The following is an 11131-nucleotide window of genomic DNA, read 5'->3' as shown; positions in this document are numbered from 1 at the left end:
ATCAATCAAATATATTAAAATAATAATGTAATGTTATATAATAATAATATAACAAAATAAAATATCCTTCATGGAGCAATCCAGCAGTCAAATTGATAAAAGAAAAATATTTGTTTAAGATGTCAATGAATTTTAAAATAAAAAATTAACCATTTAAAATGTAGAAAAGAAGATTGAGTGATACAACAAACAGCAATATAAATAATATTTAAGTAAAAGTAGAAAGGGGTGACACAGTGGCACAGTAGGTAGTGCTGTCGCCTCACAGCACGAAGGTCGCTGGTTTAAGCCTTGGCTGGGTCAGTTGGCGTTTCTATGTGGAGTTTGCATGTTCTCCCTGTGTTTGCGTGGGTTTCCTCCAGGAGCTCCGGTTCCCCCACAGTCTAAAAACATGCGGTATAGGTAAATTGAGTGTGAATGAGTGAGGATGTTTCCCAGAGATAGGATCCAGCTGGAAGGGCTGCGTAAAAACCTTACGTGCTGGATAAGTTGGAGGTTCATTCCACTGTGGCAACCCCGGAATAATAAAAGGACTAAGCCGAAAAGAAAATGAGCGAATGAATAAAAGTAGAAAGGGTGCATTTCAGGACTTGGGACCCATGTATGGCTGGAATTGCTTAGGGCCCAAAAATCACTAAATCCACCCTTGGATATATGATACTTTCCTTTATCATACATATTTATATCATATATATATACTGCATCATCTATTTACTTTATTATAATACTACATAAAAGATAGTATACAGTTGAAGTCAGATATATTAACCCCCCTGATTGTTTATTTTTGTTTCCCCAATTTCTGTTAACGGAGAGCAGATTTTTTCAACATATTTCTAAACATAATAGTTTTCATAACTAATTTCTAATAACTGATTTATTTTATCTTTGTCATGATGACAGTAAATAATATTTTACTAGATATTTTGCAAGACATATCTAAAGTGACATTTAAAGGCTTAACTAGTTTAACTAGGCAGATTAGGATAATTAGACAAGTTATTATATATTATATATAATTTTTAACATTGTTATATATTAGTATAACAATGATTTGTTCTGTAGACAGTAGAAAAATATCTTAAAGGGGTTAATAAGTTTGTCCTTAAAATGTAAAAAAAAAAAAGCTTTTATTCTTGCCAAAATAAACAAATAATACTTTATCCAGAAGAAAAAAATATTATCAGACATATTGTGGAAATTTCCTTTTTCTGTTAAACATAATTTGGGAAATAGGCTGTTAAAAATTTAAAAAAAAAATTAAAAGGGGCTCATTTAAAGTCTTGTTTACTTTATAAATATTTTATAAGTACATTCATTTGTCAACACTGCAGGGCATATCTGAAATATAAAGTACAATAATAAAACACCTTCGACAAGAATATTCAACAATATTTTAATCCGCTCGTCTTCAGCCCCCCCTCATTCCCTCACCCGCCGTTTCCGCAGCAACAGGGAAAAGATGGCAGCCCTCGCGACCCTCACTCAGGTAATACCAGCTAAAATCACCCATTATACGCTAATAACAAGGAAAAAACATCCGCAAACAGAAACAGATCTAACAATTGCACACAAATCGACCACATTGCTTGCGCTACCGGGCCGTTTTACGAATATATACAGCGTAAATGTCACGGGCCTCGTTAATCGGGCTCAGATTGCTAACCGATTAGCTCGCTTTGTATCTCTTGTCTGCTACAAAATCCGCACATAACAACGTCGTTATCAATGAAATTTGCTATAAACATTCAACTGCAGGAACATATTAAGTTTACGGCCGTTTATATGAATGGGAAATACAGTAAAAAGGAGTTATACTATTGTAATAACAAGCTAGCCGCAATATTATCCGAACATCATTTACACTAAAACTAACTGTCAATGCGATTTACATACACAAATCATAATTGTAACGTAATCTGACTACAGTACAGTAATAACATTTGAGTAATAAAAGTTGATGAAATCTGCTGAATAGTGTTATTATGTAGATTTGTGGTGTGATGTATAAAAATGGGTGTTGAACCGCTAGTTTAGCATAGCGGTGATGGGTCAGTTATTACGAGCATCAGTAATCTCACTGTAACGTTACTTTTGATTTGTAACGGATTACTCTGTAACGTTAAGTGAAGTGAAATATGCATACAATATGTACATTTATGTATATGAGCAATTCCAGCGTTATGCTTGTGACATTTGGAGTAAAAACTCAACACATAAATTCACAGAGAAAGTAGATGTTAACAATATATTGAAACAACTGTTTTTATATTTTTAAAACAACTGACCACAGAGTTATGGCAAATATCAATCTGTAAACATTTTTTATATTTCAAATGAGGAAAATGAACATGCGTTATAGATGTGACAAAAATTTTACAGTATAGAGTTTACAGTATACAACAAACTTTGTAGAAATTCTGTGAAATAAACTGCACAACCCAAAATAAATTATACTAATCAAAAGGATCTAAAAAGATCTCACTATAGAACAAACATAATTTATTTTATTTATTTGACATTTCTGCATTTATCAGGGAAAAGCTCTGTTATTATGGATGTGACAGATGTGAAATTGCCACTTGTGTGCTTTTGGTAAATCAAATATAAATGTTTGAAAACATTCGCAGAGACATTTTTGAGCATTTTTATAGTACTTTAAAATACAATCCTACACAAAAAATGTAGGAACGTTTTCTCTATTTGAAAACTTAAATTTTTTCTTGGCAAGGTTGACATTTGCATGGAATTGCTCATATATTTACAAAGATGTATGCGTATATCTGTTATTTTAGTATTACTCATGTACTGAATTGTTGCTATTACTACTTTAATTGTCATTCCTTTTTTATTGCAGTTTAAGTTTTGATAGTAATTATGTATTTTTTGTGACTACTTCTTAAATGTTATTTCTGATGTTGTAATGACTTAATTTCACATTTTCATGTTTGGTTACACTATTTTAACGTGTCCTTGTTACATTGTAACTCCAACTACTGAGGAGGAATATTAATTAATGACATGTACTTGCTTTAGCTACGTCCCAAATGACACACTATACACTATGCACTTATGCACTATGTTCTTATGCACTTACACACTTAACAGCATTCAAACCGGGCTGTTTTACCGATATTTACAGTGCAAATGTTACGGGTCTTGTTAATCGGATTTAGATTGCTAACTGATTAGTTCGCTTTGTATCTCACTTCAGCAAAAAATACCCACATAACATCTATGTTATCAATGAAATTTGCGATAAACATTCAGCTGCAAGAACATTTAAAGTTTATATCTGTTTATATGAATGGGAAATACAGTAAAAAACAGTTATACTAATGTAATAACAAGCTAGCCGCAATATTATCTGAACATCATTTACACTAAAACTAACTGTCAAGGTGATTTACATACACAAATCTTCATTATATTGGAATATGTGGATAGAACAGTAATACAGGTTGATGACTTTTGTTGAATAATGGTATTATGCAGATATGTGGTGCGTTGTATTAAAATGGGTGTTGTTATGAGTTTAAGATGTTTAAGTGGGATGCTGTAACATTTAGGTGAGACAGGTGTAATGTGTGCGACAGATGAAGGATGAGGCAGGAATCAATTCAGTATTTAAGCTTTTTTTTACTCAATAGTTTAAACAATGTGTAACAATAATAAATGAAAAAAGTATCAAACATTTTCAATTATTCTCTTTAAACAAAAACAACGAGTGTAAGCCAAATCAAAGAAATGAACAAAACAAAACAATTCTCCTTAAATCTAAAGTACTAGGCGTCAAAAAAGAAGTAATGAAAATAAAAACTGAGATCTTGTACACGACACCCGAACTAAACTAAATAAACTACAAAACTCAAAATTACACTGGTGGAAAACACTCAAACTAATCTTACAAAAATCCATCTAAACTAAAACAAACCTAACAAGACGGTTAAAGACTCAGTTTAGAATCGCACAACAACCAGTACATTATTTTACTCAAAGCCAACGAAGTTCAACAAGCAAACTCGAATTACTACAGTAAACTGAGATAATGAATCACTAAACAGATTAAGCATGTCAAAAACAAATTGTGTGGAGCACAAAAGGTATTCCGAGGCAGAACGCACACCACATACTGGTCTGTTGAGGCTTTAAATGCTTGCGGCTTGTCCGGAGATTGGTGGAACCGACACAACAAGGGTTGAGTAAGAAGCGGAGAGGGTGAGAAAAATAAATACACAAAGAAAAAAACTAACATCAACATGGGTCAGTTATTACCAGCATCAGTAATCTCACTGTATGTAAATGTATCTAAAAATTTACAAAGATGTGTATAAATGTGTATATCTGTTATTTTAGGATTACTCATGTACCTATTTGTTGCTATTACTACTTTTAATTTTTCATTGATTTTTCTTTTTTGTTGCAGTTTAGGTTTTGATAATAGTTATGTACTTTTTGTGACTACTTTTTAAATGTTTTTTCTGATAATGCCATGGCGTAATTTTCCATTTTCATTTTTGGTTACTCTATTTTAAGGTGTCCTTGTTACATTGTAACTCCAACTACTAAGGAAGAATATTAAATTGACATAAGCACCGAAACCTCCCCCTTTCCATTATGTGGGCAAAGCTGCGGTTGTTAAGTGCGTGAAGTGTCCATCATTCCACACTTCATATTACCGGTTGAATAAGTGCATCATCCGGATAATTAAAGTGCACTTATGATTTTTAGAGTTTTCAATGTGAATGCACTTCTTGCACTATTTATACTACAAAATGCCATAGAATAGTGCATAAGTGTGTGATTTGGGATGCACCTGACCTAATAGGGTTACTATACTATCAGAATGCAGGTTTGGTTTTGGGTTATTTGTAGGGATGTAACGGTATCAGAATTTCACGGTATGGTAATACCTCGGTATGAATGTCACGGTACTGTATTTATTGAATCATTTACAGGAAAAAACAAAAACCCTTTAATACTGCAACATTTATTTATTTATTTATTTGTTGTTTTAGTTTTTTAATGTAATATTTATATTTAATTTTTAATTACAGTTAAAGTCAGAATTATTAGCCCGCCTTTAAATTTTTTTTTCTTTTTTAAAAATATTTTTCAAATGATTTTTAACAGAGCAAAGAAATGTTCACAGTATGTCTGATAATATTTTTGCTTCTGGAAAAAGTCTTATTTGTTTTATTTTGGCTCGAGTAAAAGCAGTTTTTAATAATAAAAATACATTTAGTCAAATAATATTTACTGTCATCATGTCAAAGATAAAATAAATCGGTTATTAGAAATGGGTTATTAAAATTATTATGTTTAGAAATGTGTTGAAAATATCTCTAAAAATCTCTCTGTTAAACAGAAATGTGGGGAAAAAATAAACAGGGGGGCTAATAATTTTAACTTCAACTGTACAAATAAAAAATGTCAACTAACAAAAAGCATGTTTAGAAGCTTTAGTTAACAAAAACACTACATTATATTACATAATACTAAAAACATATATCTCAATCCGACATATTATCAGCATATTCTATTTAAATGGATTTAATCCTAAAGCTTCTCCCGTTTTCCTCTGTTTCTTAGCTGTCAAGCGGAAACCCTGTATATGAGAACTTTTACAGACAGGTAAGGACATTTATGTTGCATCTCATTTGACTGCATTTTAACAATACCTTCATACTGAATCAATATTGAGCTTATTTCATTCTCTTTAATGTGCTTGTAAATAAAGGTCGACCCAGGAAACACCGGTAGGGTTGGACCAACAGAGGCTGCCTTGTTCTTGAAGAAATCTGGTCTGCCTGACATCACATTAGGAAAGGTTGGTGTTTTGGTAAAACGATTAAATCTTAATTCTGGATAATTATAATCCCCAGTTACCTTCTCGTCTCCTCTCAGATCTGGGATTTAGCTGATCCAGATGGCAAAGGTTTCTTGGACAAACAGGTAAAGCTGTTGTAGCTGATTAAATTGAATGTTAAACAGTTATATGCATGACACATCAGAAAAAAAGGAGGACATATACTGCATTATTTGTGTTATTTATGTGTTTTGTTTTGTTATTTTTTATTAATATATTTACTATTAGTTACAAACACATTAAAACAAACCAACAGATAATGCCCATTTTAACAATGCAAAAGAGAAAAAATAAAAACAATTAAATAAATGAGCAGAAATATGATAATAATAATAAATAAAATAAGTAAATGAATTTTAAAAAACTAAATTAATTAATAGAAATTAAAAATAGATAAATAGTTCAAATTAGTATTATTAATAACGTACATTTGATCATTGAAGAGCTGTGATATCCGATCCTGTCAGAACGAGACAAGCGCAAGAGTTAAGCGCGAAAAAACAAAGGAGAAGCCAGAAAAACAACAGCAAATGATGCTTTCAGCAACCTAAAACATTAACAAACTGCCATGTTTAACTATGATCATCACCTTTCAGACTATTATGCACTCGGAATGACGGAATTACTCTCTAACAGAGGTTACATGTGCTGCTGAATATTACAGACACAAATGAGAGGTTTGCACTGTCTGTGGGCTATATGTTGCCTGTTGTTTTTGAACCCAAATAAGGCCTAAATGTATGCTGTGTGTAGTTTTCGGTAATTAATAACAAATCGGAGACTGTAATGGTCTGCATGGGTTTATATATGTTGCATTTATTCATTTATTTTATATAACTGCAGACGTTACTGTTGGCTATTTCGCTCTGTCATTGATCTGGAGTTATAATCTAATCATGTTCATAGAAAGGGTGTTAATGAACATTTATAGACAAGTATTTATGTGTATAAAGCATCAGTTTTGTGAGAAGTGCTTCTCATATGATCCTATGAACGACCCGTATGGCTTTACTGTGACATTTCCTTAAGTAAAAATGACGTCGTCTGAAACTCTGTCATACACCTCGCACACCAAAAGGATATCCTTTTGGCAGTGGAAACGCAAGCTTGATAAAGTGGAAACGGTCAATAAGAAGTCCCGACTTCCATACAGAAAAGCCAATTGTCAAGCTTTATAGCCTGGTGGTTTTTTGGGCGAGGGGTCTGTACAGTTGTTCACGTTTGTTACAACAACGTTGTTTGGCGATTTTGTCATGACTACTGTTGAGAAATAAGATTGTCAAGTTCAAATTGAGATTATCATGTTCATATTTATTTGGTAAAAACTAAAGTTTTTAATGTAATATTTTAATATAATTTATTTCAGATTTTTATTCAGTTAACATGAATCTTTCGCTAGCTATAGTTATCAACAAAAGCTATGCATTATGTAGCATAATAGTAAAAAATGTTTACATTTATATGGAATTTAGCAATTGTAAATTGGATGCTGGTGGCGCGGTGGTGCAGTGGGTAGTGCTGTCACCTCACAAGAAGGTTGCTGGTTCGAGCCTTGGCCGGGTCAGTTGGCATTTCTGTGTGGAGTTTGCATGTTGTCCTTGTGTTGGCGTGGGTTTCCTCCGGGTGCTCCGGTTTCCCCCACAGTCAAAAGACATGCGGTATAGATGAATTGGGTAAGCTAAATTGTCCGTAGTGTATGAGTGTGAATGCGAGAGTGTGTGGGTGTTTCCCAGTGATGGGTTGCAGCTGGAAGGGCAATCGCTGCGTAAAACATGTTGAATAAGTTGGGGGTTCCTTCCACTGTGGTGACCCCGGATTAATAAAGCGCCTAAGCCGAAAAGAAAATTAATAAATGAATGAAATTGGATGCTGACTTGATCTGTTATGGTTTGTTTGTTAGGGATTTTACGTTGCTTTGCGTCTCGTGGCATGTGCACAGAGCGGCCACGACATCAGCATTTCCAGTTTAAATCTCCCTGTTCCTCCACCAAAATTCGTAAGTCTCATTATATATAGTTGATATTTTTGTATATGATTGGTATGAGCTCACAGACATTTTCTTTGTACACTTTTTATTCCAGAAGGATCACAGTAGTCCATCACTGAGTTCAGTAACATCTACTAATGAGAGTCACTGGGCTGTGCGGGTAATTTAACTTTGCTTGTCTTTGTGATTTAGTATTATAAAAGATTTTGTAATATTTTTTTTTGTTCTTAATCTCTTTGTTTATTTTTCAGCCTGAAGAGAAGAGCAAATTTGATGGTATTTTTGAAAGTCTTGCCCCGGTGAACGGATTACTGTCTGGTGAGAAGGTCAAACCAGTACTGATTAACTCCAAACTACCTGTAGATGTTCTCGGAAAGGTAAAAAAAAAAAAAATAAAATAAATTGAATGAACCCATAACCCTAAACTATTTATAATGATAACAAATTTTATAAATTATTATTATTAATTTGTACTAATTATTATAATTTTTTTATTTTTTAAAATAATAGTTTGTATTTAATTGGGATGTTTTTCTGAATTTATTGGAATAATATTTTATAATAATGAGATTATTAAATCTGTCTGTTTGATCAGGTGTGGGATTTGAGTGACATAGACAAAGACGGACACTTGGACAGAGATGAGTTTGCAGTGGTGAGTAATTCGTTTTTCAATGTTAAAATCTTTATAGCGTAATACATACTATCATGTCAACATACTGAGTGCAGTATGCAACTCAAAGTCAGTTTAAAATGCAAAAAATTGTCCATTCGAATCTGTCATCTTAAATTATGTTTTTCTTTTGGAGCAAAACATTTTTTTATCAGGATATAGAAAAGGCTGAAAATATTTGACATTAATTTCAATTTAATTTACTTTCAATTTTAATGTCAGTTTAACAAGAAAATAATTGTCATTTTAAAAGTTTTACACTTTCACAATTTTTTACCTAACAATAAGTTTTAGTAATTTAGACTATAACACAATTCTTGTGATCAGTTGTTCTTTTATATGCTTGTTTTATATGTGCAGCCGGTAATCGGTTGGTTTCATATTTTCTAAATATACCTGAATGATGATAGACTGGTATTTCAGCCATATTGATATGTTATTATTAAACACTCATATTATCATATTGTATCACTCAATAAATGTTTGGTGTATATATTGATGCACATTTTGATTCATACAATTAGAATTATTGTCATGTTTTTAACATTGAATGATTTTTAAAAAATAAATATAAATATTTTTTCAAATATATTTTTAATCATTTAAGGCAAGAATCTAATGGGCTGTTTCCACTGAGCAGTATGGAGTATGGAGTTGAAACAACACAATTCTTAATTTTTTTTGGGACAACTTAGTTATTTATCTTCATTTTTAATAGTGTACAGTGCATGCGTATTTTCTATCAGAAGTACCAAAATAGCAAATCATACCCTACCGCTTTTGTAAAGGTAGAACAACAGTACCTATTATTAAAAAGGGGGAGCAAGACTCACTACTGAGCACTTATTGGTTCAGAGAGAATTGCCAATTGCACATGTAACAAGACAGCCACTCAAAAAATGGTATTTTTTGTGGGGACAACTTCATTATTTTACGTTCAATCCACTTAAATTTGTAAAAACGAATAAGTTAACATAATTCTTTCATGTTGTCCCTACACAAATCTTTTTGTGTGGAACCCAGCATTTTTTCAGTGAGGGAGGTAAAAGACAGGAAGCACCATTTTTAAATATATCGCAGTAATATTATGAAAGCATGCAAGAATGAAACCATGTTCTAGAATTAGTGTCTCTTCTGGTGACAAAAAAGCCACATATCCCCAGAAGCAAGAACAGGATCTGCTGTATGTCCTCCATTGTTGTTTATGTGGCCGTTCCTTAATCAGACTATTGCTCAATACAAACTAAGCATAAGTAGTATGTTAGTTTAATTTATGTCACTTGTTGTACAGGCAATGCATCTGGTGTACCGCGCACTGGAGAAGGAGCCTGTGCCGTCCGTCCTGCCCTCCTCACTCATCCCTCCATCCAAAAGAAAGAAGTCGTCAGGGTCATTGTCCAGCATGGTGCCAGTGTTACCGGGAAGCCCACCGCCACCTAAAGACAGCCTGCGCTCAACTCCCTCTCACGGCAGCATGAACTCGCTCAACAGCGCCGGAAGTCTGTCCCCAAAACACACGCTCAAATCCTCACAGGTACATACACTCAGGGTGTCTGCAGATCCTTATAATATCTTAAATTCCATAGTATAATAATAAGGCCTGGGTGGCACGGTGGCTCAGTGGGTAGCACTGTCGCCTCTCAGCAAGAAGGTTGCTGGTTCGAGCCCCGGCTGGGTCAGTTGGCATTTCTGTGTGGAGATTGCATGTTCTCCCCGTGTTCTCGTTGGTTTCCTCAGGGTGCTCCAGTTCCCCCCACAGTCCAAAGACATACCTGGGCTAGCTTATCAAGCTTTTACTAGGTTTTCTAGAAACATCCTAGCAGGTGTGTTGAGGCAAATTGGAGCTGAAATCTGCAGGACACCGGCCCTCCAGGACCGAGTTTGGACACCCCTGAAATAGATTTCGCTTATGCAAGCAAATCGCTCTTTGTTATTTGTGTTGTGTGCTTTTGTTTTGAAAATTCGATACTCTAAAATGATAGTTTTCTATTGGTCCTAAATTTCATTACGTTTTGTATTAAAAAAGGTCTTAAACAGTCTTAAATATAACTCTTAGAAACCTGCAGAGACCCTGACACTTATATGGAGGATTTACCCAACAATTAAGGCAAGGCACGTAGTTTTTGATGCACCTGTCATTTACGAAACTTCTGAGACTACAGTTTTTTTCACAGTAAAATGTAAATAAAACATTCAAAACTTTTCTTTTTTCACACTTCATCAATTTGCATCTGTAGATTTCAATTACAATACACATTTTTGAAGTTTCCTCAAAACACAAAGCTCCACAACAGCACAGTTCCCTGCCATATCATTTTAATCATCATAAACATCATTTTTACCACAATATGACACCCACTTGAATGCATTTCAGTGTATCAATGGTTAATATATCAAACATTGTGTATATAAAGCACTTTGATGGGTTAAATAGACAGCACAAATTCCGGGCTTCGGTTACCATATGTGGCCACATTTCAAGACTTTCACTTCGCTTTTTCACTTTTACGTATTTTCTGAATTATGGAGTGCTAAAGAGATTTCCAGAATTGCCTCTTTAAAATAAACTTTTACTCTAATATGTCAAAAAGAAAAACAAAAC

The 11131-nt window shown here is 33.5% G+C and overlaps 1 protein-coding gene across 28 annotated transcripts in view; it reads left to right on the top strand.

The window, feature by feature from the left end:
* The first annotated feature begins 1439 nt into the window (after positions 1-1439).
* eps15l1a (epidermal growth factor receptor pathway substrate 15-like 1a) overlaps positions 1440-11131 on the top strand; it is a 49474-nt gene continuing 39782 nt past the window's right edge. For all 28 annotated transcript variants that reach the window (XR_012397526.1, XR_012397524.1, XR_012397523.1 and 25 more), the window contains exons 1-9: positions 1440-1489; positions 5593-5634; positions 5741-5830; positions 5908-5955; positions 7770-7865; positions 7951-8016; positions 8108-8233; positions 8452-8511; positions 9821-10063. Coding sequence is in view for 21 of the 28 variants with exons in the window: in XM_073936793.1 (XP_073792894.1) it covers positions 1463-1489; positions 5593-5634; positions 5741-5830; positions 5908-5955; positions 7770-7865; positions 7951-8016; positions 8108-8233; positions 8452-8511; positions 9821-10063 (798 nt within the window). In the remaining 7 variants the exon portion in view is untranslated. The remainder of the gene's footprint in view (positions 1490-5592; positions 5635-5740; positions 5831-5907; positions 5956-7769; positions 7866-7950; positions 8017-8107; positions 8234-8451; positions 8512-9820; positions 10064-11131) is intronic.

Source organism: Danio rerio, chromosome 22 (assembly GCF_049306965.1).
Source record: "Danio rerio strain Tuebingen ecotype United States chromosome 22, GRCz12tu, whole genome shotgun sequence".
Taxonomy (NCBI): Eukaryota; Metazoa; Chordata; class Actinopteri; order Cypriniformes; family Danionidae; genus Danio; species Danio rerio.
Note: the sequence above shows the minus strand (reverse complement) of the source record. Positions and strands in the feature narration are given on the sequence as shown.